Source organism: Sesamum indicum, linkage group LG11 (genome assembly GCF_026168435.1).
Source record: "Sesamum indicum cultivar Baizhima isolate 11 linkage group LG11, ASM2616843v1, whole genome shotgun sequence".
NCBI classification, from domain to species: domain Eukaryota; kingdom Viridiplantae; phylum Streptophyta; class Magnoliopsida; order Lamiales; family Pedaliaceae; genus Sesamum; species Sesamum indicum.
Window position 1 is genome coordinate 15867918 of NC_142667.1, and position 26713 is coordinate 15894630.

The 26713-nt window shown below is 38.3% G+C and overlaps 6 protein-coding genes across 10 annotated transcripts; 1 reads left to right on the top strand and 5 right to left on the bottom strand.

Annotated features, from left to right (window-relative positions):
- Nucleotides 1-832: 832 nt before the first annotated feature.
- On the bottom strand, nt 833-8565 carry EMB2730 (Ribonuclease II/R family protein). Its single transcript, XM_011096565.3, has 14 exons — nt 8169-8565; nt 7089-7248; nt 6844-6957; nt 6680-6757; nt 6482-6613; nt 6094-6315; nt 5655-5837; nt 4758-4820; nt 4530-4636; nt 4302-4451; nt 3431-3590; nt 2278-2673; nt 1621-1845; nt 833-1483 (listed from the first exon to the last, which is right to left on the bottom strand). The coding sequence occupies exons 1-14, from the start codon at nt 8441-8443 to the stop codon at nt 1358-1360; spliced, it is 2391 nt and encodes a 796-aa protein (XP_011094867.1). The 5' UTR covers nt 8444-8565; the 3' UTR covers nt 833-1357.
- A 266-nt stretch (nt 8566-8831) lies between these two features.
- LOC105174454 (RHOMBOID-like protein 1) lies at nt 8832-12634 on the bottom strand. The gene is made up of 6 exons (XM_011096566.3): nt 12004-12634; nt 11023-11186; nt 10315-10478; nt 9950-10209; nt 9406-9532; nt 8832-9149 (listed from the first exon to the last, which is right to left on the bottom strand). The coding sequence occupies exons 1-6, from the start codon at nt 12333-12335 to the stop codon at nt 9027-9029; spliced, it is 1170 nt and encodes a 389-aa protein (XP_011094868.1). The 5' UTR covers nt 12336-12634; the 3' UTR covers nt 8832-9026.
- A 2106-nt stretch (nt 12635-14740) lies between these two features.
- Nucleotides 14741-18213, top strand: LOC105174457 (scarecrow-like protein 9). Of its 3 annotated transcripts, none has more exons than XM_088875513.1 (3): nt 14741-17450; nt 17538-17580; nt 18070-18213. In XM_088875513.1, the coding sequence occupies exon 1, from the start codon at nt 15217-15219 to the stop codon at nt 17371-17373; it is 2157 nt and encodes a 718-aa protein (XP_088731639.1). In that variant the 5' UTR covers nt 14741-15216; the 3' UTR covers nt 17374-17450; nt 17538-17580; nt 18070-18213. The 3 variants fall into 3 exon arrangements, with proteins under 3 accessions (XP_088731639.1, XP_088731638.1, XP_020553580.2); XM_020697921.2 differs by lacking the exon at nt 18070-18213 and having other exon boundaries at nt 14747-14894; nt 15268-17450; nt 17538-17816; XM_088875512.1 differs by lacking the exon at nt 18070-18213 and having other exon boundaries at nt 17538-17816.
- On the bottom strand, nt 17998-19458 carry LOC105174455 (membrane protein insertion efficiency factor). 2 transcript variants are annotated; one of them, XM_020697922.2, is made up of 5 exons: nt 19168-19458; nt 19012-19084; nt 18863-18922; nt 18561-18701; nt 17998-18269 (listed from the first exon to the last, which is right to left on the bottom strand). In XM_020697922.2, the coding sequence occupies exons 1-5, from the start codon at nt 19327-19329 to the stop codon at nt 18211-18213; spliced, it is 495 nt and encodes a 164-aa protein (XP_020553581.1). In that variant the 5' UTR covers nt 19330-19458; the 3' UTR covers nt 17998-18210. The 2 variants fall into 2 exon arrangements, with proteins under 2 accessions (XP_020553581.1, XP_011094869.1); XM_011096567.3 differs by having other exon boundaries at nt 19192-19451.
- Nucleotides 19459-19712: 254 nt separating this feature from the next.
- LOC105174458 (NAD(P)-binding Rossmann-fold superfamily protein) lies at nt 19713-22828 on the bottom strand. Its single transcript, XM_011096569.3, has 7 exons — nt 22477-22828; nt 21347-21618; nt 21227-21263; nt 21049-21146; nt 20699-20760; nt 20125-20248; nt 19713-20029 (listed from the first exon to the last, which is right to left on the bottom strand). Exons 1-7 carry the CDS (start codon nt 22700-22702, stop codon nt 19910-19912), a joined length of 939 nt encoding a protein of 312 aa, XP_011094871.1. The 5' UTR covers nt 22703-22828; the 3' UTR covers nt 19713-19909.
- A 993-nt stretch (nt 22829-23821) lies between these two features.
- On the bottom strand, nt 23822-26501 carry LOC105174459 (Haloacid dehalogenase-like hydrolase (HAD) superfamily protein). 2 transcript variants are annotated; one of them, XM_011096572.3, is made up of 9 exons: nt 26331-26498; nt 25423-25499; nt 25274-25339; nt 25094-25191; nt 24967-25004; nt 24782-24869; nt 24359-24688; nt 24197-24262; nt 23822-24100 (listed from the first exon to the last, which is right to left on the bottom strand). In XM_011096572.3, exons 2-9 carry the CDS (start codon nt 25481-25483, stop codon nt 23951-23953), a joined length of 897 nt encoding a protein of 298 aa, XP_011094874.1. In that variant the 5' UTR covers nt 25484-25499; nt 26331-26498; the 3' UTR covers nt 23822-23950. The 2 variants fall into 2 exon arrangements, with proteins under 2 accessions (XP_011094874.1, XP_088731290.1); XM_088875164.1 differs by having other exon boundaries at nt 24197-24688; nt 26331-26501.
- Between the last annotated feature and the right edge of the window lie 212 nt (nt 26502-26713).

Below are 26713 nucleotides of genomic sequence, written 5' to 3' on the forward strand. Positions count from 1 at the left end.
TGTGCTGTTGCCAGCGTAGCAGAAGCTCTCAGTTTTTGGTTGTTGATGGAGGGCCCATGAGATAAGGTGTGGGTTAACATTCACATACATTTATGCATTCGCAACCTGCACTGCTGCTATGGCAATATCACATTTTACCCACTTGAAATTATTTTTTGCCCTTTGCCAAACTCAATTTCAATTTTGTCTTATTTTTATGTATACCCGCAAGTTTAATTCTTCTTGATGGATGTGTGGTGTCTGCATTCTTATCATTTACTGGTGGAAAATGAATCAGTGTTTTTAATCTATCTTGCAATTCTTTTCTCCATCGTTTCTTTCTCAAAATCTCGCAATTTTTCTTTTCACACATTCTTGTGTATATTTCTCTTGTTTCTTTTATCAAACATTTATTATAATGTAAGATTTAAGTTATTCTGCACATGCCTTTTAGCCTACCTCTACCGGCATATATTAACAATTTGCCTACATATCTGAAAACCACACTACATTTACTGCAGATGGACCAGCCGACGTGCATATGCTATGCAGCCGCATCTGGACCCAGAATTTAATCTATTCAGCAGATCAATGCAAATAACTAGTCTCTCTACCTTTCCAATGAGAAGGTAGAGAGATGATACCTTGTTCATAAGTTACACACCTGTATCGCCCCCTTCTGCGGTATATTATGACCCAACAGATGACCATCTCCTGTTGATTTTAAACTGTGGTGCCACCCAATCACGCAACACAATTAAGTCCAATCGTGCCAGGAGAAGTCGTCTACAAGAAATCTAAATGTATCTCCGAAGGGAAGAGGGCAGGAGACAAAAGAAGAGGATTGCACACATTTTTATCTTTCAATTTTCCTCGAGGCATTGATACCGCTATATTCAGATACAAAAAGTATTACATTCAAAATTATGTATATACAGGATACAAAGGAGGGAAGGATGAGTGCCCTCTTCTATAAAGACTTTCCTGAACCCTTGTCCCTGACACCAAAAGAATCACATGATACCGTTGCCTGAGCAGTAGCCTTCCTCGTCGATGTGATTTAACAATCCAGCAGCTTGCTCGTTGCCTAACATACGAGTATGCACATTATACAGCACCTAGTTCTTCAGGTACGACAATCTCTAAATTACCTAACCTCAAGTTTGACTGGCCAACTCCATCAGCATTTTATGTGAGAAGAGGAGCTACCTCAGTCTTCAGTGTCAGTCGATGCTATTTTCTGTTAAATAATAATACCAACGACTGCATTAAAGCAAATGCCACATCGTTCTTGAGAAAGAGATCAATTTCTGCATATTCCCTTCAAAGGACCTACTTAAATTTCATCACTGCATTGAACTTCACCAGAATAAAGTCCTTATATTCCTGGAACCTCTTTGAAAGAAAGAACATCATCACGCGGATGTGCTTCTTCCACCTGAACTTTTACTTCGTCGCCCACCTGTACACCAACAGATACCCAGGCAGAAGCTTGTAATCCAACCTAGCCAAGGAACACACACGTTATGGTGTTGACATGACAAAGAAAGCACCACGTTTTGGCTTTAAAGGTGTAAAGTAAAATTAACCATCTTATAATTACTTGCCACTGGTAAAATCTGAAGCAACTATTGTCATTACCTCTATCAAGAGTATTGCTGCAACTCTATCTTTGATGAATCGGAGGACCAAAGCAGAAAACCTTTTTCCTTTTGGTTGCCGCCGCAAGTATTCTATTATCCAATACCGGAGACTGCTGGAGCTGAGCCTCCTTACTACCCTAATATTCATGTTCACCACTGAAGCCATCCCTTCCAATTGTCCTGCTGAGAAAGGAGGAGAATCCCCCCTGAGGAATGCTTTCACCTACATATCGGAAATAATTAGCATGGCAATTTCTCAAGCAATGTTATTAAATGTTTATTTTTTAGTAGATCAGTGACAGTAAATCTTATATTAGCAAGTATTTACTTTTTAAATGATGAAAGTTACAATCTTCAAACTGCATATAGGGACAAATGACAGGTATCTCCTAAGAGGTTAACCGTAAATGGGAATATTTTATATTATTGAAAGGCTTTCTAACTCGGTTGCCCACAAAGAATGGATGGGATGATAATTTCCAAAATACCAAAGCAAGGGAAGCTTGAGTCCTTGTCTATGCAAAGACTTGGCGAGGGGACAATCACTTGAGCTTTCAGGCCACAAGAGCCAATCAATTTTGCCAAATCTATAGACTAGGTTAAAGCTAGGGTAGGGCATGCAAAATCATTTTCATGTCTAAACAACCATAAATACCTGATAGTGAGCCAGGAGATCCATATATCTGCGAATAGGAGATGTGAACTGAACATATCCAGGAAGTCCTAAAACTCCATGGCGCGTAGGCTTCCTGAAATCCATTTCAGCAGCACGCATGATTCTAACTATAGCAGAACTCCTCACAGGGCCTTCAGGAAGATGGTCAAAAGCAGACGTATCAATATTTGACTGAGGCTGCCCCCGATAAGGTAGAGCAATGTTGTTATGAGAACCAAAAGTTGCTATAACTTCGCCACAAAGTATCATCATCTCAGATACAAGTCGCATTGCAGGCTCTGCCTGATTTTCCACATACAGCCTGATCAAGGGCTCTGGATCATCTGGGTTAGTCACTTTGATTCTGGTATCTAATGTAGATGTGTCTATTGCTCCCTACACAAGGAATTGCAGATCATATACAAAGAGCTGCAGATGGGATAATGGAAATGTAGAGCAATACAACATAGAAGGCAATCACAGCTTTATTTGTAAGATGCCAAATAGTTTGTTTTTACAGTAAGCCAATTGCATAATCCTGAGAGAAAACCAAAAGTATGAGGAATTAATGGACACTCCCAGCTTCCCATAGTAGATGGGGAATCATTAGATCGGCCTCACAATTCTAATGGAGGCATCAGAAAACATAAAGAAACATGGATAAGTGTTGCATTAAATTTGCATTTACTCAAGTTTCAGATGGACCTTGTCTTAAAAAAAATACACATGGCATAACATGAACTGCAGTAATTAAAAAAAAAATGCGTAATCAAACACCATAACCAACTAGGATGGCTAACAAAAGAGAAGTAAAAGAGCAGGACCAATATATGCCACTGAAGTCAATCAAGCAGCTAGAAACTTGGATTGCCTTCTAATGAGCCTATCAAAGGTTTCACAATTCAAGGCCAGATAACTTTCTCCAGCTCCCCTCATATGGTCAACAGCCAACCGTAAATGAACTTGGAGAGACTATTAAACTTTAAACCCTTTTATCTTCTCATGTGACAATTCTCAGACAAATGGCTGTGAAGAAATGAAACATGTTTTTTGTCACCAGTTATACATAAGAGATGAAGAAGGAACCAACAAGGTGACACTATTGACTTAAATGCAAAAGGCTAAATCAACCTCAATGAAACATAATATCGACCTGTCCTCGACGCCATTGCAATCGGAGTCTAGCAGCCTCGGAGAGAAGTCTCAATTCAGCCTCCTCTTCCAGGTTCAGATGGAGAAGTTCTGTCGCACTCTCATAGGTTAGCATATATGTCGGTTTGATGATAGAGTTTTCAACTGAGTATTCTGCAATGCTATAAAAAAATCAAGCAATAAGTCTATTTTCAAGATTTACTCATGCCATGCATGTAAAATGTCTACTGTACTATTCAGTGTAACCATTAAAAAGAAAGATAATTTGGCCCGATGAGACCGAGCCACAGTTTGCTCCGGCATGAGATGACAAGGAATAATAAACTCAGACAATTCAAATTATTGGCTAATTGTAAGAAATTGTAAGACAAGTTTTAATCAAGCAGAAGATCTTTTCGGCCATTAAGGTAGCAGATAGATTTTTGCACAAAAAAGGCCAACATGATCATATTGCTCATGGTGCAGAGAGTGGTAGAGAGATTATCTCCAGAAGGAGGTTACTGCAACTTAAGCCCTTGCTTGTCTTTTAGGAAAGCAGGGTGATCAGTGGCAGATCTCTAAAAGACGCTGTAACGTCACAGTCCCTGCTAAACCATGTCCAATAGTGAAATAAACTTTCACAGGTACGACGAAATATTATTACATTGTCCAATCATAATAAGTATGGCTAATATTTTCTTCCCATATAATTAGTAGACTTAATGGAAACTAAACTCAGGTAAAATGAGGGGGGAGCTAGTAATACCACACAGTAAACTGATCAGACGGGAGAAGAAAAGAAGTTTGGTTCGGTAATCTGAACTTTTACTTCCAAAGGTGTGGACTTCTATTATAATATATTACAACCAACTTTACAGGAGTTATCCACTTACCTGCCATCAGAATGCAGCACAACAGAAACTGTGACGGCTTTGCAGCGGTCTCCTTGCTTCAAACTCATGCCTTCCATGGCTAACTTCTCGGGGAACATGGGGTAAGTAACAGTTGGTAGAAACACAGAGGTTCCCCTCTTCATTGCCTCTCTAAAATCAAGAACTATGTTACAAAATGCCTCAGAAGATCAGTTTTGAAACATGAACTTGCATGAATATCAGATATACTTGTCTATGATGCTCCCTGGCTTAACTAATCTACTCGGATCTGCAACATGAATCCAGACTTTTATGCGGCCGTCCTGAAGCCTAGTTGCACTCAGTGCATCATCAAGCTGCACATGCCTGCTTATTAGCAATTTGCAAGTAACTCCTTCTCGAGCATATAATCTATAATTACTTGCCCTATGAATCTCAAATCATATGGGAAATAGCCTGAATGAGGTTAGGGTGTACCTCATCAGCTTCATCAACATCAATGGCATAAACCTTCAGGTGAGTCAAATCTTTTCTGTCGACCTGACAACAAAGGAAAACACATCTTGCTGAAATAAGCATAAGACAGCATTGCAAATGTCCTTCCACATGTTTCAATCCTGTGGTTAAAAGAAAATTTAAGATATTTGTGCCAGTTAAAAATATTTAGCCAATGTCAATAAAAATATTTTCTTGTGTAACAGTGTTTTCTTGCATTGCCAAATAGATTAGACGAATCTTGTATTCACTGTTCTAGAGTTACACTTTAACAGAATTGCAATGATCTTTACTTCTCCGAATGAAGTCTAAGAATCACATTTTAGACTCAGCGGAGCCGGATACCCAAGATCTAACATTTGACTGAATGTCAGTTCCTCACGTAAGGATGCATAGGAATGAAGAAAACATGGTCCAAAACACATGGGGACATGATATACTGTGATGATGATTTACTCCAATCAATTTTTGAAGCGACAATGTATCGAATGCTAAAATTACTCTCTATTCCACAAATCATGTATTTCATGGAATAGGTACTTCCGATGGACTAGAAAGCATGATACTGAATGCATACAGAAAGAGAGAACTTAACATTATTAGACTTTCTACGTACTTTGACATGTATAAACCAGGTTATAATGCATATACGAGAGATATCATGCTTCCGCTTGTGTATGTATATGCACGTGAAGCATCAAACAAAGACAGAGGGAAAGAGAAGCATCTTGGTGCAGCTCGCACTGGCAGTCAGAGGGAATGCCAGCCTGTGGTGGGATTCTGGAATGGCATCAACTTCAATTAACTACCTCACATTTCCAAATATTATGTCCAAGGAGCATTCTGTTTCTGGTGCTTAAGATTATAAAACAGGCATACCTCATCCAGATCAGGTGACTCAGACAAAAGACTTTCAGCAGCTGCAAGAATCTCTTCCGGATAATCCGTACGAATGTTTAACTTCAATAAATCTAGATTCACATGCACAGGGAAATACCCAATATCGATAAGGAGATTCACAGCTGCTGCTGCTGTTTTAGCAAGTCCCATGGCCTTCAGAATCTGCCAGAAGTAATGCAGGTGTTCATGGTTCGTGCTTCTAACATCCGTTTATATTTAAAAATGAACAGAACTGGTGTTTTAGCATGGCATTTATCTGGAAAATATATGTTTTTCCATTTGAACTGCTATTGAACTTGTATAAGAGATAATACAAAATCTCCCCCTGCGAAAAAGTTCATTTGCTTTTATTTCAAACTCAAGCCACATGTTCAAGTAAATGTCACTATATGCTGAAGGATAATGTCAAACAAGTTACCATCCCAGCTGTTTTCTTTTCATCTTCATTTTTACAATCATCAATTGCATATGCTTGAAGAGACTCAATTTTCTTCTGATTTTTCTCTACAGCTCTCCATGTAGATTTTGGGGGTTTGGCATGCAGAGGCATATTCTTTGCAGATTTCAATAAATTAACAAACTCTTCAAGTTCCTTCTCTGCAGCCTCTTTGGCACCCTTCCTTCGTGTAAGTTCTTCAACCTTGAAAATCCGGTTTATTATATGTCAGATTTTTAACAAAGTTAATGGAGCAAATACAAATTATGATAATACCCAAAAGATCCAATTAAGAGAAGCATGAAATAAACATAGTGGAACCAAAAGAACAATTTATTAGTAACCATCCATAGACAAAGCTGTGACACACCTGAACCGCAGGTCTGGGGCCATAAACAGAATATGAACCTTTAGTGACCACAGGTGTAAAGTATATATCATCCTTTGAAAGCAACAGATGGGCAGAATAGCTCTCAAGAGGTTCCGCACTACCAAAAATCATCTGTTAGAATGAACTTGTGTCATCAGAGGAACACGATACGTAAAACATATTGTGCAAAAGGAATACCTCGGCGAGCTCCTCCACTGTTACTGACTTATTCTTTTCGAGAAGCTCAATCCATGCAAACTCAAGCAGTGCAGGATCCTGAAAGCAAAATGCAGGCTTTTCTAAAAAATGACATAGATTTCAAGTGAACCTACATTCAACTAAGAACTGCAAGAAAAACGGACCAAATTATCTTGAGCTTTCTGAACAAAGTTTGATATCTCCGTGTGGTCAAAGCTCTTGATACCAGGAACAATGAAAGTAATTTGTTGTGGCTTAATAGATGTCATCACACCATTCTGCATAAACACAAAACCAAATAGGAAGATCCAATTTACCAGAATCGTAGAGGGATTAGAAGTAAAAAAGACAAATGCAAGAACCTAGCAACATATATACCGCACGCGGTATTAATTATTTCTACTAAAACCTGATCAGCAACCATCCAATTCTTCTTCCCATCTGGTTTTTGTGCAACTGCTAGTAATACCCTCTCTGGGTCTTTCCTGAATTCCAGCAGCAATCCTTTCTCCAATACCTGCTTTCCCAACTTATTCTCAAGAAGCTCTTCACTGCTTTTCAATTCTAATCTGCAAAAATTCTCATATGTAACCATGGTATATATATTGCTTTGACATTATAACCTATAACTGCCACTTTACAAAACATCCTTCAGGCACCTTTATCTGAATTCTAGCAAGTTTTCATATATAGCATCAACCTTATGGGTGAGCTTTCCTACATAAGTTTATTGCAAAAAGTCCCATTTTAGAAGATCAAATGTGATACACGCTCAAACCTCAAACGTAACTTCAAGATACTACTACACTGGTGCTTGGTCGTAATACTGACACTTCTTTTAATTACAAATTTATAATTTGTTTACGAATGCATTTAGGACAGATTATTCGTTGAATCTGCATCAAACTTTCTGATTGTCCAAACCATAATGTTCAAGTACTTGCAGGATGCTTGTTTGAGTTCTGATGGAGATGACTCCCCACAGACTTTTTGACATTAATTTTTAATTTTCACTAATTGGGTTCTCAAAACTGCCCGAGTCTCTACTTGGTTTTGTTAACCAATTCCGTCAGAACCATACAGAACAACAAAAACTTCACAATCCAAACAGACAATTCACTTCTGATTTCTTTTGTGCATCAAAATCCCTGATTGAAACAACAATACAGCTCAGCAATACGAAGGGGTTTCTGTAATCCCATCACAAAGCCACAAAAATTCAAAAGAGCTTTTTATACATTCTGTCACCACGTTTTGCAGTAGTTCCAAATTTTATGCCATTCAAACTAACTTCCAATAAATCATTTCGTGAACAATTCCAAATAATTATTCAGCATTTATTTCCAACAATTTTACCACGTAATCCCAATTCTAACGCTTCAATCTGTTGGCACCAGGCATCATGCCAATGTAATCGATACATCACTGAAGCAATTAAGATAAGGCCGAAAGAGGAAATGCATATATACGCATATGAACAATTTCATACTTGTTTGAGGCGCGAACTCTACCACGCTTTCGCAGTGACTCGAGCTCCTCCACGAAAACCTCCACTAGACTCTGCGTTGAGTACCTCCGTATTCCGACGACTCCATGGCGAAAAGATACGAGCTGACAGTGAATACGCCGGGCCATTGAATAGCGAGTAGACGAGTGGAATTGAACAGACTTGTGCTGGTGTACGCAGCATCTAAGGGCGGTAACTGGCGGCGACACCCCGCAGCAGCGGAAGATTCCGGTGCCGTTCACAACGCGAACCGCCATACTTCTAGCCCTAGAAATATGAAAAATTCATGGACTGAAGAGTCGGAAGAAATTTAGAATGGTCAGTCCCCCGGAATCGGATAGAGCTGCTGGCAAGAGATATACGCCTGTTTGTCTGTTGATATTTGAGTTCTATCTATCTTTCCTCTTTTCGGCGACTTTCAGTAATCGGCCCAGAACTTTAATATTGGGCTAAGCCCATCAATAGCTTTATCTATTGGCCCATTTACTCTCCAATATATGGAATTGGGCTACCTGAGTATTTATTGGTCCTATTATATACTAAAAAGACTAGGCCCATTTAGGGCCCAATAGATCTGCTGGACAATTATTATTGTAAAGTTCCTATTTCGATTATGAAAGCAAAAAATTTAAAAAGGCAATTGAAGATCATCAAACAACGTAATAATATTTAACAATAATAATAAAAATAATTCCTCATATATATGACCCGAGGTGGGTTCAAAGAAATCAGGGAGCTACACTTCATGCGACTGCCATATTTTACAAAGAATTGCAATCTATGTAATGAATAAAACAAACTGGATATTTTCTATATTCAACCACGACGGTGGGGTGGAGTTCATCGACAGAGCTGTGCGCATAATCCCTGAATCTGCGTTGCAGTTGGATTAAGTAGTGAATATGTCTTGCTCTTGCTGCTGTTTGAGCAGGTTAAAGTATATTGGCTCCCTAATTGCTCAGCCTGCAAGTGTTTGACATACAAGTTAATGAGATTCACAACCCACGTATCAGTATTACTATTATAGGACATAAAGCACTTGAATTCAAAATCTTATTAAGAGCATCTTTGACTAAGTTCCACTTGGATTTCCTCATGCAAAAATGTATATTAACATGCTTCTAATTCAAGCTCAGAATTGACATTTCAAAGATACACTGGAATCGAGATATGAGCACAGCACAAAATGAGGAAGGTAGTTTAAGGATTCTATCTTCACCTGGCACGAGATAGGTTGTGTGTTGCAGCTCCACCTTGAAGTAGGAACACAACTGAGATAATGGCACCACGAGCAGTGATCATTTAAATCCTCTCCACGAAGTAGCAAAACCAATCCAACGGTGAACCTGTGTGGCACAGATTCCCCGTCAACAAACTCAAAGAAAAGATAACAGGTATATGATAATCAAAGACTATCAGAAACAATCTGAACAAAAGTTCAGGTAGAGAGATTGCTAGGTAGATGACAGAATATGAATCAGCCTTGTAATGTGGAGTCACTATGCTTAGGTGTCGTTTAATTGTGGCAGCAAGACCATTATGGCATAATTTAAAGACCCCAGCCCAAACTGGAATGAAGCTCATCTTTTTCACATAGTAAAACTCTGGAATGATGACCACAATGGTATTGCAGGCTATTTAAGCTTGCACTTTCAATCTGTCCCGTTGATGGAAAAAACTTGGGAGGTCATAAACTAACAATATTAGAATGTTAAAAAGAAAGAATGAAATAAAGACAAAACTGGTAATTGTCATGTACCTACCCAACAATGAGAAGGATTAGTGAAAGCACCCAAAGTACGCATTGATAAGCCTTAAATTTAGGGGTAGATGATGCTGATGAATATCCAGCTGGAGCATATCTCTGGTTAACCCATCCAAACTGTGGGCGGATCAAAAACACAAAACCCAGAAGAAACCCTGACAAAAATCCTCCAATATGAGCAAAGTTGTCCACGTGTGGGAGGATTCCCACGGCTAGGTTGATAGCAATAATTACCACAAGGGTCAATAATGCTGCTACCTGAAAAAGAGGATTTATTCATTTCGTGTCAAACTCTGAAAATGCAGGCCACGGCAAACTTCATTATTTCAAGGTGGTCTTAATTAACATCAGCTAGGTAGATACCTTGTTAGCATATATTGTCCAGTTAGTTATAAGCTCTGACAGCATTCCTCCCAATAATCCAAAAAGTGCACCAGAAGCACCGACTGATATATTTGACTGGATGAAAAGAGCAGATAACACACTTCCACCAAGTCCGGAAATGAGATAGAGCAAACCGATGCGCACTGTAAAGCATCATACAGGGTATTAATAAATAAAAATAAATAAACTCATGGTTCTAATTCTCAAGATCACAAGAACGAAAAGATATTGTAAAAAGGAAATTTATCAGCCCCACCTTAAAAGTTGGACTTAGTATGAGTGCTGTATATTCAGGTAAAACCCTGTGAGGATTTAGATATATACCCTAGGTATAGAAACTAGATTAGTTTACCAAAGTTGCCAGAGTTTAGGTCCCCATAATCTATCAGGATTGCCTCAGCAGTTAATGTGGTTTTGAGCTTCTAAAAATGTTATTCCAAATACTTATAGGCTACGTCATGGAAAGTTAGCTTAATGCGGCAAGTAAAAGGATTATAACAGTTGTCGTCCTCTATATCATCATGCATAGTGAACTAGTTGTTCTCAGTACGATCATCATATACACCAATACATACAAATAAGAATTTTGCCATCTAAAGTACAATCCAGATGTGACTTCAACAACCCAATCTAGAACAACATGGATGACATATTCAAAAGGCATAAACAAGGCAGTATTACACGTACCAAATCCAAATTCTTGCTCAAGCCGGATGCCGATTACTAATAGACTCAACATGTTGGCAAGCAAATGGAAAACTCCACCATGTAACCACATGCAAGTGATAAGACGCCATCCCTCATGTTGGTGGACGACTTTGCCCACATCTAAAGCACCCATCTTCTCTAACCTAAAGAAAGGAGGAATGGTGTTTTAAGTGTCATTGCCAGAACGTATCTGTTTTATGCATATATGATTACCACCCAGGTGGTCGAAAAAAATTAGATGAGAAGTCATATTATAACTTCGTACTTCATACCGTAGCAGTAATATTAATGCAACCATGCAATCACAGATAGAAGCATACCATACAACTGACATATAAAACAGATAGAACTATGTATTCACATGCATCGGGAATTCAAGGAAGTATCTTTCTTAAAGATGGAGAGGAAAGGTTTTACGAAAGTGAATTTACATTAGTCATCGGTACATACAGTAAATGATCATTGTCATGGAAAATTTTAGAAAAAGAAGCAACCCTCTTAGGTTACCTCCTATTTCCATGTCCAAGTAAGTCAATTTATGTACATAAATATCTAATTTGAGTGATCACATACTTGGAGCTTTCAGAAAGACCATGCTTTCCAGCGGTAGATTCTGTAGATGATCAAAATACGAGCAGGTAAAAGGCATATGCCTCCAATAATTCCATATATTGAATTCTCTTGTTACTATGTTTGAGTTGAAAACCGAGGAAATTTTTCAATACATTAATTTCATCAAATCATCGCAGCAAACTACAATAAACTCCAAGACTAATCTTTCAACACCTAACCTAATTCCCTGTCCAACAATTCCACTATTTAGACAACTCTTGTCATTTAAATTTATTAAAATCCATCAGACATTCTCACGACAAAAGAGAATAATCCAAAGGTAGCAACCTCAGAAATAGATAAAACCAAACACAAGTGCAAAATAATTGGGAGAGAAAAAGATCTTACGCAGAAGAAGAAGGCCCGAGAAGAGGATTTTCCTTAAAAGGCTGGAAGGAAAGCCTTCCCAAGAATCGAGCAACACAGGAAGTAGAATTCTTGGGACAATTATTCACAGACATAGTAATGATAAACATTACGGTGTTAGCTACTACAAAGAGAGGTATCAACCAGGGAAACCATTTCTTGAAATGCTTGACTTCCCTGTAAACAACGGAGTTGGGACTCTCGGCAGCAGCGGAAGCGGCAGAGGGCGGAGATTCCAGCGAGACGGGATGGATCATGTTGCCGCCCCGGCGTGAGTGGACTCGAATTGGTAAGGTATCGGGTACGGTGGCCATGGGAAGAGATATAGCAGGATGAGAAAAAGGAAAGAGCTTTTTTGGTGGTTCCGAGTTGGTTGGGAAGTTGAAAGAGGGTTGGCGGAATATAGAAGCGAGGGTGGGTGGACGGCGGGGGAGGGCGGAGGGTTAGGTCAACGGTCTCAACGGCTGTGTGAAAGCAAGGGAAAGAAGAGAGAAATGGTATTATTCTTATTCATTCACAATACACTTTTGGTCTGCCGACGCCTAATGCTCACGCCAACGCTTCTTTCTTTACTTGGACCTTTCTTCTTTCCTTTCTACTCTCTCTTCCTTTTTCCAGCTAAGCCCAAAAACAATTCAAGACCAATATTCCTCCTTTCCTTTTGATCATTGTCCACGTCGACAAAATCTTCAAAATATAATATTTTTTAAGGAAAAAAAGTAAAAACAAAACTCATTTTAAAAGTGAAATAAGGGTCAAAGAAAGAAGGGAGAAAATGTGTGTTGTTAATTATGGGTGGGGCAAATAATTGGAATTTGGGATGGGATGATGCAGATTTGTGCATGGCGGGTGTCCCCACCCCTCCCCTGATTTCTGCATTTTGTTTTATCTACTTGTTCTAATGGGAGTAGTTGTCTGTAATCTTGACCTTTTCTTACAACTCACTATTTCAAATAATTAGAATTACGTCACCTGGTGGAAGTAGTTTACTAGCTCACCAATATCATTATCATATTATTGAGATGTGGAAGTATGTTTTTGATACCCGGAGTTGCGAATTGGGCTAACATGAATGAGAATCTTAAGTTTATGGATCAATGCAGAGAGTTGTTATTGCACCTATTTAGTGATGTGGGCCTATTCCCTACTTCAAGTCTCCAACAATTATTGTCCAAATACTGAGATTGGGATTTCAAATTTCAATAATTATGCAGTTTGGATTTGTGTTTGTACTTATATCTAATTATTTGCTTACTTTTTATGTATTGTTTTTTTTTCTTATTTTTAGATAATTATATTTACAACCCCTAATCTATCGTCTATTTACATAAATCATCTTTATCTTTTGTGTAATTATAAAAATCACTCCAAAATAGCAAAATAAATAAATAGGGATAGTTTGTGTAATTTATATTGACGTTTTGAGAGAATGTATGTGCAACTTTTTAAAAAGCATGATTGATTTGTATAAATTATATTCATGGTTTTGATTGGTACAATTATAATTTTTCTAAAGGCATAGTTGATTTTTATAAATAAATCATAGGTTAGAGAGTATAATTGTAATTTTTATTATTTTTCTTTTTTTAAAAGCAATTGTTACTAAAACAGCATGCTATAATATGAATACAAACAGTCTTATTGACAACGTATTTACTGTCCAATTACTAAGTTGAGGATGCCATTGTTGTAGATAAACACAAAAGCATGATGAATGGCATGATGGTATCACTATTTATTGATCCAACCCTTTACAATCTACATACATACAAATTCACGTAGGTCTCGATAAAAGCGTTTGAATGCGCCGGTTTAGGGTTCTTAGAATTGACTTTTGGTGTACAAGGTAACAACATGTATTCTTCAAATGCCGTGTGAGTTGGCGAGGTGTGTGGGCGCGCATCACTTTGGCCTATTTTGAACAAGCAAGAGAAAGAATCGCCCCAAGAGTAGTGTATTAGCCAGCATCCTACCTATCATCAGCAGACAGGCCCACCCTCAGATCATTACAAGTCAACCTACGAGGAATACATAGTCCCAACCCATTTATGATACTGAGGGATGATACAATTACAGCCACTTCATCCCACTACTCCATACAACCTCATCTTAACTTGTCTCTACCAAATTATGCCAATGCTAGAAAACGACAACAACAAAAACCGTTTTCCTCTATCTTTCAACTCGCCAAGAAAACAGAAAACAACAATTTCCACAAAGTTTTTGAACCATACAAGTCTTTTCATACTGATGTTGACCACTACACCATAAAATCAAGATTTCACTAATGTAAAATTGTTTTTATTACGTATTATCGCGTGACTAAAATATAAAGCACAAAAAGTTAATTTTATAAATGAATGATTGGTATTAATTCAGGTAACTAAATCATAATTTTTTTACCTATACAATAATTGAGGAGATTATGAAATGCTTTCATGTTGTGAGCTAATGAATTAGTAATTAGGATACTATCACTTTACTTTTCAACATAATAATTATTTAAAAGCACTAACATGACTGGGGTTGCACCAACAAAATCAAGGGAGCTTCAATTATTAGAAAAACTATAAGATAGCAGCCACATGGCAATACATGACTGGGGTTGCACCAAGAAAGGGTGCACCAACTCATAATGGATGGTAACCACCGGCATTGATGACCGGCTGCTCCCGGTCACCTCTCTCAATTGCGGAAATTTGACCCAACTTTCTTGAGGTTCGGTTTACACACACACACACATGTTGGTATGACCCAACGCCAACTGCTGCTGCTTTCCTTTTCCTCCGCTCTCTCCTTGTGTCCTGAAATACGTATTTATATGTTTATCTTTTTCTTCCTCTGCATCCCTACTAGGATTTGCTTTCTCTGAGGTACGCTAATTGTCATTTTCTTATTAAGGTTTGTTCAGTGTTAACTCTGGTTTTGGGTGTAATCATAAACCAGCAATTTCTGGGATTCTGGTGCAGCTGTATAGAGTTTAAAATGGATCCACCCTTTTTCTCTCATTTGAGTTTACAGCTGATTTTCTGAGTTGTATAGGGTTGAAGGCTGTGTACTGTTTGTTGTTTCAGTTCACTTTTCTTCTTTTTCTTGGAGTTGTTGTTTAGCTTTACTAAATTCGATAATTTGAACTGAAAAGGTCTTGGGAGCTAGTTGACTAGTAAAGTTGGAGGTATACATTAAAATATTGAAATGGATGCACATTTTCATGGATTCTTGAATTCCTCATCTGAGCTTCAACAGGGGAGTCAATTTTCCATGGCTGAGTTTCCAAATCGAAGAATAGGCTATGGACCCTTTTCTGGGATTGCTCATCCCGATCAGGGACTCGTCAATGGACAGAGGAATCATATTTCCTCCTTCCAAGAACACTATATTGGAGGGGTAAATGATAATCTACTCCCAAATCAGCCCTTCTCAAATGGTAGTATATCTAGCTCTTCTGTGGACATTGAGGAGTATTATCAAGATGAATGTGATTTTTCGGATGGGATTCTTAGATACATAGATAAAATGCTGATGGAAGAGGACATGGAGGAAAAGATACACATACTTCAAGAATCTCTGGATCTCCAAGCAAAGGAGAAGTCCTTCTATGAGGTCATTGGCAAAAAGTATCCACCTTCCCCGCAGCCAGAATCAGATCGTCTTAGTCGATGTCTAGAGAGCCCAGATTATTACCCCTATGTTAATCCCCGCAATTCCACAACTAGCTTAAATTTTGTAATAGATGGGCTGTCTGGTTCTCCGGTGAGTCCTCTTCATATGAGTGATATGTACAGTGAGAGCCAATCAGTATGGAATTTCAAGAAGGGGGTCAAAGAAGCAAGTAAGTTCCTTCCTAGTGAGTATAAATTGTCTGTTAATGTGGATGTTAATGGATTGTTAGGTCATGATCCTGAAGGTGCATCCGACAGAGGGGCAGAACGATCACCTTCTGAAGTTCGGGGTAAGAAGAATGGTCATGCTGTGGAGAGAGATCTGGAAGATGAGAGAAGTAGCAAGTTATCAGCAACATATCTAGAATCTAATTTGCCCATAGAGGAATTTGATAAGCTATTACTTCATTCAATGGGGGAGGGTGAGAAGAAATTTGCAGCGTATAGGGCAGACTTGAAGAATGCAATGAGCAAAGGCGTGCAGCAGACTGAACTATTAAAAGGATCTAATGGGAGGAGGGGTTTTGGCAAGAAGCATACAAGGAAAAAAGAAGTGATAGATCTGAGAACCCTTTTGATTAGTTGTGCTCAGGCTGTTGCTGCTGATGATCCAAGGAGTGCTGCCGAACTGCTCAAACAGATCAGGCAGCATTCATCTCCTCTTGGTGATGGGAATCAGAGAATGGCTCATTACTTTGCTGATGGCCTAGAGGCACGTTTGGCTGGTACTGGTAGCCAGATACATAAAGCCCTTGTCAATAAGAGGACAACTACTGAAGAATACTTGAGAGCTCACTATACATTCATTGCATCGTCTCCATTCAGGAAGATTTCAAATTTTGCCACAAACAAGACTATAATAATAAAAGCACAAAAAGCAACAAGAATCCACATCATAGATTTCGGTATCCATTATGGATTCCAGTGGCCCACTTTTATCCAACGTATTGCTGGAAGAGAAGGCGGTCCTCCAAAGCTTAGGATCACCGGCATAGACTTTCCTCAACCTGGCTTCAGACCAGCAGAAAGAATCGAGGATACAGGCCGTAGGTTGGCCCATTATGCCAAAGCGTTTAACATGCCCTTTGAGTACAAAGCTATAGCACAAAAATGGGAGACCATAAAAATTGAGGATCTTAAGATTGAGGAAGACGAATTTGTAGCCGTCACCTGTTTGTACCGGACTAAGAACTTGCTTGATGAGACGGTGATGGCTGAGAATAGTGCAAGAACCATGGTTCTTAACCTTATTAGGAAAATCAATCCAGCTATTTTCATCCATGGAATAGTCAATGGGGCTTACAGTGCCCCATTCTTTGTTACCCGGTTCCGCGAGGTTTTGTTTCACTTCTCAGCACTATTTGATATGTTGGAGACTAATGTGCCTCGGGAGAAACCAGAAAGAGTGCTGATTGAGAGAGATATATTTGGGAGGGATGCTTTGAATGTCATAGCTTGTGAGGGGTGGGAAAGAGTTGAAAGGCCTGAAACATATAAGCAGTGGCAAGTCCGTAATATGAGGGCGGGTTTCTCGCAAGTCCCTTTTGATAGGGAGGTCATGAGTATGTCGAGACATAAGGTGAAAACATTCTACCACAAAGATTTTGTGATTGATGAAGATAGTCAGTGGCTGTTGCTGGGCTGGAAAGGCCGGATCATCTATGCCATGTCATGTTGGCAACCTGTTTGAGAAACTTGATGAAGTTATATTGGTCATCTATTAGTCATTTTAGTATGCGATTCTCAGCATCTGCCAAACACTTTGAGGTAAGCATTTTAAGCAACCAATCTCCAGTTTTCTTTATTCTGCTTTTAATTTGGGCTTAGGCTTTGATGATCAAAAGTTTTTGGCAGATTACAGGATGCTGATGTTGATCATTCATTGTGAACGGACACGGTAGCATCTTCTTTCCCCTTTCTGACGATTAGATTGAGAATTTCAGTGTTTTCCTCCATTGAGAATTTGAGATGTTGATCAACATTCTTAACATGCTTATGATGATAAACAAATATCAAAGGGCGACTCCAGCATTCTGAGTTCTTTGCAAAAATAGTAGTTGTTTCTGTTTCAGTCCTTTGCTCTCTGATTATGTAATTAACTATCATTTTCTGCTTTAGGTATCCGATTTGTTCTTTGTTGGAAAATAAAATAAAACCAAAAAGTCATAATGCAATTAATCTCCAGTTAATGAAGTTGATACAACGAGAGACTTTCTTCAGCCCAAACTTAAAATGGAATATATTTGGAGTACTGTTCTTTCGCCGCAGAGCAGAAACTTTAAGCAGTGAAAATACGGAGAACTAGGAATACATATAAAAGGGACAATGTTGATGATGATGTTTATACGGTGCCTTTATCTCAGCAAAGTTTCATTTCTGTTTTCAGGTGGTAGTAGTCTGACAAAGAAACAGCATCCGTGTTTCCATCTCAGTCTCCAAGTTCCGCAAACAGATCATCTGTATTTAGTATAATACATAAAACTCTCTCTCTCTCTCTCTCTCTCTCAGCATCACAGTTGGAGTGAATTCATTGCTCAGGTGGAGTTGTCTCGTCAAACCATCGTGGGGGATCAAAACCAGAGCCTCCTGTCAAGTTAAATAGCAAATTAGTTCCTTTCTTTCTACAATGGATTGTGATAGAATCTGAACTACTGGCAACAGATATCATCAAAAGTAAGAACCATTGGCAAAACCAACTAATTACGAGATATATAATTCATAGATTACCAGTAATACTTAACAATCAGCTCACAAAGAACTAGTTCATCATCAATTTCTGGGAAAAATGCTAAAAGTAACTTGAATGTTGACATATGTTCATGTCTAGGAAGAGGACCGAAGAGAAAGAAAGAATAAGGAATGAGGTATATAGTTTACCAAGAGGATTACAGCGACAGAGACGCCAAGCAGTCAATATCGTCCCCTTCACAACTCCATACTTCTTGTAAGCAATCATTGAGTACTCACTACAAGTTGGAACATAACGACAGCTTTTTGGCAACACTGGTGAGATTTCGCCTGTTTCAGCCAACATTTCAACACCCTAAAACGAGTCAATTCAGTAAAACGACGGATGCATACATGTATGACTGTCACTTTTTCTGCTTTGTAGCTAGAGTTAAGAACCAATCACAATAATATCATATTGAATTCAAGCATGAGTTGAGAAGAAAACTCACGTTTGTAGAACCTTAGCATCGACAACGCCGCTTCGACGCCTAAACTATTCCCTTCATCATCTGAAAAATAACCAAAAGCCTGAGAACGCTGGAATTCTGCAGTAACACTTAATAACGGCTTGTACATACATATGCATACATAAACTCACCCTCTACACCACTCTGAGCGGAATCCTCTCCTGGATTGTTAAAAACACAGAAACGGCGTCGCCACTTCCCTTCCTGGAAGTATAAAGAGGGACACGAAGGAAAAGAATTACATACAGATTAGCCAAGGGACAAATTGGAATAGAAGAGAAACGAACTTGAAAGAGAGGAGTTGTGAATACAGCGGTGGGAGAGCAGAAAGAAGAGCGACTCTCCGGGAATTGAACGGAACATTGTGAGTGATTGAGTTTGATATTAGGGTTTCTGGTAGAAAAGGGTTTATGCTGGCTTTTACAGTTGAGAGAGAAAACTAGCGCCATTTGTTCTGTCCGTCGGGTCCAAAGATTGTTCGGGCCAGTGAGAGGTAACCGTTACTAATTTGGGAAATTTGCATCTACGTCCCTGAGGTTAGGCGTTTTCACAAATCAACGTTTGGCTCGATTCGTTTGAAATATTGTTTTGGATCTCTTATTTAGAAGGAGAAAAAAGGTTCAAAAATAATATTTGTTTTGGCCATTTTCGAATGGCACAGCGTATTTTCAGTCTATCTTCTATTTTCAAGAAACACAATTCCATTTTTTTTTTTTTTAAAAAAAAACCCTTTAACACATTATTAATTATGCGATGACAAGAGATAAAAGGAGACGAGGAGAAGATTTGCTGTCTATATAAACTACGATCACTGTGGAAATTCAACAGAAAGTATATAAATCTTTCAGGCATTTTATTGCTGTCAAATGTTACAATTTTACATAATATTGGAAGAATGGTCTCTACATCAGAAAATGCCTGATATTAATAATGCATCGATGTTCACTCAAGCCATGCGGGAAAAAAGATAAGAATCTTTTTCCACAGTAGTCATTACATGCAGCACTAGATATCGTGGCGGCGTATTAATCAGAAGCGGGTAGTGATTTGGGAAAACAGAGCCTTGAAATCTTTGGTCGGTGTGCCAGTTCCTTCAGGCTTTGAGGCGAGATCAAATGCTTTAAATTTTGCCTCCTCAAAGTTTAGTGCCTGTAGGAATGTTTGTGTTATTAAGAGATGCTTTAGAGAACAAAGGTATGGTGCAGCTCAAAGTGAGATGAAAAGGGACTATTTTCAGTGATCACCTGAATGCAGACTTCTGCAACATCAGCCCTTGCGATTGTGCGTGTTTCTGTCTGAAGAAGTTCATCATCCTTTCCTACAAGTAGCTCTCTTACACCACCTTCTTTATCTTGCAAGCCACCAGCCCTGTACCATAGTAAAAGTGATGAGGAGCAACAGCCAAGAAGAAGCAAATAACTATGAGTTCATGACCTCCCTTACTAAGATCTGTTTAAGCTATGACTCATGCACATCCTAGTAAAATTCACTACAGTTTCATCATGTATTTGTTGGTATTTACAGTATAAACAACCTCACACTTGGAGCTCATACCAATAAGATAAGTTAGAAAAGCCTCCAATGTTTCGGATATGACTATAGCATTTCCTTCCTATTCCATTTAACTTAGAATCTTCATTCCTAATGGTGAAAAGCGGATGAGCAAAAGATGCCGGTCATACAATAGTAGTTCAAAGTCAAATCTCGATTCTAATGATTATCATGATTCATAGGTTCTACACACAATTCTACTGCGGAAGTGGTATTGCAACTGCTTGCAATATTTTCTTGGAGTAGAAGCAAAAAATATGCACATACCTAATTATGGTGTAGGGGATCCCTGAGTCAGCCAAGTATTGTTCGGCCTTTCTTTTCCAAATCTGCAAACAAAAGAGGATTTAGGGTAGTTACAAATCAATATTTTGAGATATCAAAATAATTTGGTCTTGAAGTGACGGTCTGATTTTTAAATTAGACAGTACATTTAACTATTCTCCTTTAAGAAGTACCCATCAGGATTTCACAACTAGTAGGACAATGCATGGTATAACAGTTGTTTAGGAACAAATGATGCAGGGGTACAACTTCAACCTTCTGATATAGCAAAACATAGCATATAAAAGGAGGTGAAGGTAAAACTTCTGTCACGAAGCAAACTTTATACATACCAAGATATTTCCATTTCCCAAGCTATTTAAGGGGTGATTGGGATTTGTTCCTCCCATTGATCCAACCAACACAATTTGCTTCACTCCAGCAGCTTTGGCTGTTCAAATGTGTTAAAAAAAACTTTCAGAATAACAATAAGAAGCAACTGGAACCTGTAACTTCAGTGTAGGTCCTCACCAACGTCTATTTGGTTCTTTTGACCAATCCAGTCAACCTAGAAATGAATAGAAGTATATAATCAGGAAGGTTAAACATAATCGCCTTTTAACACAAATGGTCTACTAGCAGGATAAGAACCTGTTCAGGAAATGCTCCATCTTCAAAATAGAATTCAGGTCTTCCACCTTTAGTTGGGTCAAACCCTGGTTTCATCTTTGGCACAGCACTTGTAAGTATTATAAGGGCATCGATACCTTGAATTGCTGGAGTAATGTTTTCAACGTTCCGTATATCCCCGATGTAAACATCATTTTCCCCACCAATTTTTTCCTTGCTCTCCTGAGTTCTTACCAAACCTCTGGCAATATACTGGTCCGACCTCTCCTTCAGTTTCTTGTAAACAATTTGGCCTCCAATGATAAAAAAAATGCATCATAACATCAGGAGAATTTATCAAACATGTAACTCATAATTGACATCAAGTTACTAGCATGATCCAGCAGCAGAACTGAAACTACGACTAAGTCTCAAGAGATAAGTCAAATACAGCAACTTCACAGAAGAGGGAGAGCAAATACATTATGTCTGAACAGCAAAAAGATAATCTAAATTGAAAGTGTACAATGGTCATCAACACAATCTGAACAATATTCTTTAAAGCATCTTACTGAAACAAGAAAACGTCTGAGGTAGACTGAGATTTTACATTAGCTTAGAGTCCTTTTAACGTTGAATGGGAGATTATTCACATTTATACATCAAATAACTTTATAAGCAGGGCTTGTAGCAAACATGGATTAACTAGAACTGAGGTAAAGAAAAAAGCTGGACGAGTTGCAAGGGATGAAACATTAAGATGCGCCCAGTAAGATAGAAACAAGGAACAAGATTATGATCCTCCCCCTTTCAATTTTCTTCCTGCTGCACGATTAAGTTTATCTACTTCCATTAATCAGTAATTCATCTTCGGTAGAACTTGTTGCTATTCACAGTCCCAAACATTTCCTAAAAAGCGCAAAATCCCCACGTCAAAAGCTCATATATACCACCATATGAATACTGGGACATGAATTGCCAAAACCCAGTAAAAAGATCAACCCACTTCATTTCAATTGCAGATCACTCATCCAAACACCAGCAAACATTTAAACTGCAAAAGTTATCAGACACCATACTCAAGAATCAAAACCCAGAAACTACAAAAACGCACATTAGCATAACACAAGGAATTTAAGAAGGAAAGAAAGGGTCCAAGAAAGAATTGTTACCAGTCCTACCACCAGCACCAGTAACAAGAACAGTGCTTTTGCTCAAATCAGACATCGCGACCACAGAAATTCGCCTAAAGCTTCTACCTTTCTTGAGAGGGAAAAATGGGAACGCTAAAGAAGTGGAAAATTCCGGAAGTATAGTAGTACCAATATTTAATCTGTTGACTAAACAATGTTTATGGGTAGAAGCTGAACATGACGCCGTGAAGGGGACACGTGTCATGGCAGCCACACTTTACTGGGACGAATTTCTGCCAATCCGGCGGTCGACGGAAAATGAATTCGCGATAACTGCGAAAATCTTGTTAGCTACTATGATAGCAAAGTTAACGGACCGTTACATAGTTACAGTGCACATGTTGGCATATCATGAGGTTTGGACTCTGATTTCTTATCCTTTTTACCTGTCACCTTATCTCGTTCTGTCATGCTTGTGGGCCTCCAAACCTAAAAATAAAATTAAAACAACAAGCAGTGTTTATTGGGGGAAACGTGAATTATTTCATTTCGTTTTCCGGCATTAGGCCCATTTCCTGTCTTCTTGAGCCCAGCCCACGAAGCATCCATATGCGATCTGCACTACAAGCCCATTCAGGGTTTGATCCATTATACACTCGTCAACTTATGACTGAAAATAAATTTTAAAAAATACTTTAATTTTGTAGTTTTTATTTTAAATTGCAGCTTGTTGGCATTATGGAGCTGTATTTTTCAAATACTTCAATTTTAATCTTTTTTTATATTTCAATTTTTATTTTCAAATATACCTAATTTTCACTACTATTTAACTTATAATTCTTTTTTAATAATTTGTGCCCGCAACAAAAATAAAATTATTCCCAACACTTGCATCGCATATGGACTCAATTGGTGACGCTGATCAAACGAAATAAATAGAAAAAAAAAAAAAGAAGTATAAATCGTGTTTGTCATGAGTAATTTTTTTATTTGACAATGACATTAAAAAGATTATAGTACAGGGAATTCGTACCGTAATTTGGCAAACAAGACAGGATTAAAACATTCATGAAAATAGTAAAGGGACGAGAATGTGAATGGTCAAAGTTACCGTTCTATGACAACATTACTTTGACTTCAAGCATACTAGTTTGTTTATTTTACATGTCAATTACATCAGTCTCAGCACACCCCCAGTGGCAAAACAAATGCGGGCTGCTAAACGTACAGTATTAATTAATCCAGCATCAAATTATTGAATCCAATCATGTCTTAATTGACATGCCGATTTCGTAATGCACTTAGATTGGCGATTGATTGCGACTAGAGATGCAGGCGGATGCACCGTGCCCGCTTCTTGTTCACAGAGCAAAACCCCATATAATTACCAGAAGGATTTTATATTATTTGATTGATAGCAACAGAATATTTACATTATGTAATAACAGATGGGATACAAGAAGAGGATAAAACATGGTTTCTCCAGTAAGAGGATAGTAAGATGAAACCTAAGCTAAGCCGTTACAGAAGTCTCCACTGCAACTGCTGAGTAGTTAACTTCAGCAAGTTTATCAGCTTCCCAGAGTTGCGGTATTGCTTCGCGGAGGTTGTGAATGCTTTCTAAGGCATAATCTGCTCCTTTCACTCTCTGAGATTTACCAACCTGCATCAAGAATTTAGTGTGAAAATCTTCAGTATGATTCCGTTGTTTGAAGACACGTTGCACAATTGTTAACGAAGCAGCTTTTCAAGAACTTACCAGTACCGTATTGAGTCCTAAGAGTTTTCCAGACTGAATGTTTCGGACGCTATCCTCAAAGAATAGCTGGAGAGACAAGATCAAAATAATTGCACACGTGAGTGAATTGAAGTAATTATGAGGTATCATAATGTTTGAGGAGCGAATGGAGGATGAACCTACTGTTCTATGCGGATCGATGTTGGCAATTTTAAGAGCCCTGTCGATGGCAGATACTGATGGTTTGCAGACAATTGGAGTCTTTGGCAGACCAGATGATCCTGCATCGGGCTGAGAAAAATATCCAATAATGTCAAAAATTTCAGGCGTTCCATTTTCAGCATTAGGGGATTGTTTGGATCCCAGAAACTCGATATCATCCTCATCATCAGAAGCAGTGCTCTTGTGAGTAGGGTTAAGAGTCTCAAAGCAGATGATCCCTTCAAAACAGTCTTCCAGACCAAGTCTACTCAGAGCTTCGATAGCATGCACCTTGTCAGCATTTGTGAAGATCTGTTGTGCAATGAATACAAAAGAATCAAGTCTCTGTAGATGGACGCAGAAATTACCATAGGAGTACCGCAAACACTTATTAATTAGACTTACGACTTTGCGTATGGGCAAGCTTGACAAAAGGCTTTTCAAAACAGGGTCTGGTTTTAAATTTTCATAAGGTAATCTCCCGTGTACAAAACTGCAGGATGGCAACTCATGTCTTAGTAAAATTAACCATATTATATAACATATTTAAACCAAATAAAGTAAAATGCAACCGACGCTTTTCAACATACCTATGATACTCATCATAGTCAAAATCATAGCCAATTGCCTGCAAAGGAAACATCTCGTGACCAATTGTCTTACAGGGAAAAAACAAAGAGGTCAACTTTACAATTTAAAGGGAGCAGAAGAGCTTACCCTAAGACCAGCCATTGTGGTGCCATAGTTTTTGTACAGTAGATTACACAAGTCAGGGATTTTGCTCTCTTCTATACCCAATTTTTCAATCATATAATCTGAACAAAAATATGAGTATGCATAATATGTCAGATACTCAAGTAAAAATTTAACAACAATAGGAGAGGCGACAACGTTTACCTTGGATGTTCTTAAGCACTGCTGCTGCAAGTCCAGAACTTAGCGGGTAAAGGGTATCATCAAGATCTAAAAATGAGTAAATTAACTTGATCAGATTCGTCTCCAACATGACTTGGGAAGAAAGACTTGTTTTAAGGTAGAAACCTTACCGAATAGAAGGCAGTCATATTTTGGCCTCTGAACCTGCCCGTACCGTTCCTCAAATTCCATTCTTGGTCTAGAGAAACTTGTGTAGAAAATTAAAATACGTGAGCATTGCATGCAAGGAAAATGTAAGCCAGCAATAATAACATGAAAGTTCAGTTGTATTCTCAATATACAGGTACGGTTCTCATGGATGGGAAATAAGGAGGGTACTGTTGAAACACCACTTATTGGGCCACGGAAAACATCGTCAGAACAAGCAACTACATGAATGGACAGCTGTAATAATTCAGACCACTAATTCATGAGGTTTTTGTCCAAATTATATGTGGGCAACCTGCAACCTTATGCCAATCCAAGAGAAGTGGTCTAAAAGTAGAAGGTTTTTCATCCATTCACAATCTTAAAAATCTTGACATGATGACAATGAACTTCCCAGAAGAAACAATATTTCAGCAACAAACTAAGGAGGAGGTTAGGTAAAAACAAAACCAGCACAATCATTTCACAACATAAATCCAGCTTGAAATCAAGAAAGAAACTCTTTTTTATCAAACATTCAAGATGGCATCATGGTCAAGATGAAGGGACCAGAATTCAAGAAACAATCACTTCCTTGAACATAAACAATATTAAAAACAAAAAAACAATCCGAAAATCTTCGACAAATACCAAGAAAAATAATTCATATGACAAACTCGAGGTCAGAGTTTCACATTAGCCTTTAGAATTGATCGTCTTAAATCCCTCATATTAACCACAAATAATCGGTGCAATATGAACCCGTTATTTATCAGGGCTTCTGAATTTGTTGTCACAGGGATTTATGTTCATGTGTGCATTGTGTAACCTACATATATATATGTGCATGGAAATGATGAAAATGGGAAGAAGGCGGAGAAAATGAAATTACCAGAATAGAAATGAGGATGAAGGAAGCGAGCAGGAAATTGTGTAAAATGGGAGCAGAGTTTCAAAGTATCAACCCTTTCTTACAAGACACAGAAATGAAAGGAGAGGGGGAAGCAAAACATCCGCCTATGCTGCCTTAAATACACAAACCCCCCCACCCCTTCACTCTTTGCAATTCTCCTTTCTTTTTTCAAATTATTATTTAAAGACACCAAATTGAATACTGTATTTTTTAATCATCATATATGAAATGATTTTATATTTTGGAAATTAATCAGTGGAACTCTATTGCTCCTGAATTTCCAATCTTGCCCCTACATCTTCGTGCGAGCCACGGCCACCTATGTTTTCAATATTAAAAAACTTTGGAAAAATAATTGAGAG

Bases quoted from the DNA above. Each gene is read 5' to 3' on its own strand.
- LOC105174455 (XM_020697922.2), bottom strand. From the start codon at position 19,329: ATGGCGCTAGTTTTCTCTCTCAACTGTAAAAGCCAGCATAAACCCTTT. The intron at 18,702-18,862 runs GTGAGTTTTCTT...TGGCTGAAACAG, and splicing joins GATGCTAAGGTTCTACAAAC to GCGAAATCTCACCAGTGTTG. The intron at 18,270-18,560 runs GTAAACTATATA...TTAACTTGACAG, and splicing joins CTGTCGCTGTAATCCTCTTG to GAGGCTCTGGTTTTGATCCC.
- LOC105174458 (XM_011096569.3), bottom strand. From the start codon at position 22,702: ATGACACGTGTCCCCTTCACGGCGTCATGTTCAGCTTCTACCCATAAA. The intron at 21,147-21,226 runs GTGAGGACCTAC...ACATTTGAACAG, and splicing joins AAAGAACCAAATAGACGTTG to CCAAAGCTGCTGGAGTGAAG. The intron at 20,030-20,124 runs GTGATCACTGAA...ACATTCCTACAG, and splicing joins TTGCAGAAGTCTGCATTCAG to GCACTAAACTTTGAGGAGGC.
- EMB2730 (XM_011096565.3), bottom strand. From the start codon at position 8,443: ATGGCGGTTCGCGTTGTGAACGGCACCGGAATCTTCCGCTGCTGCGGG. The intron at 7,249-8,168 runs GTATGAAATTGT...GAATTTTTGCAG, and splicing joins AGAGTTCGCGCCTCAAACAA to ATTAGAATTGAAAAGCAGTG. The intron at 4,452-4,529 runs GTATATCTGATA...TCTTGATTTTAG, and splicing joins CCAGGGAGCATCATAGACAA to AGAGGCAATGAAGAGGGGAA.
- LOC105174454 (XM_011096566.3), bottom strand. From the start codon at position 12,335: ATGGCCACCGTACCCGATACCTTACCAATTCGAGTCCACTCACGCCGG. The intron at 11,187-12,003 runs GTAAGATCTTTT...TCCTTTCTTTAG, and splicing joins CTCGGGCCTTCTTCTTCTGC to GTTAGAGAAGATGGGTGCTT. The intron at 9,533-9,949 runs GTAGGTACATGA...TGTGCCACACAG, and splicing joins CTAATCCTTCTCATTGTTGG to GTTCACCGTTGGATTGGTTT.
- LOC105174457 (XM_088875513.1), top strand. From the start codon at position 15,217: ATGGATGCACATTTTCATGGATTCTTGAATTCCTCATCTGAGCTTCAA.
- LOC105174459 (XM_088875164.1), bottom strand. From the start codon at position 25,483: ATGGAATTTGAGGAACGGTACGGGCAGGTTCAGAGGCCAAAATATGAC. The intron at 25,340-25,422 runs GTAAGGTTTCTA...ACTCATTTTTAG, and splicing joins ATATGACTGCCTTCTATTCG to ATCTTGATGATACCCTTTAC. The intron at 25,192-25,273 runs GTAAACGTTGTC...ATTTTTGTTCAG, and splicing joins AGTGCTTAAGAACATCCAAG to ATTATATGATTGAAAAATTG.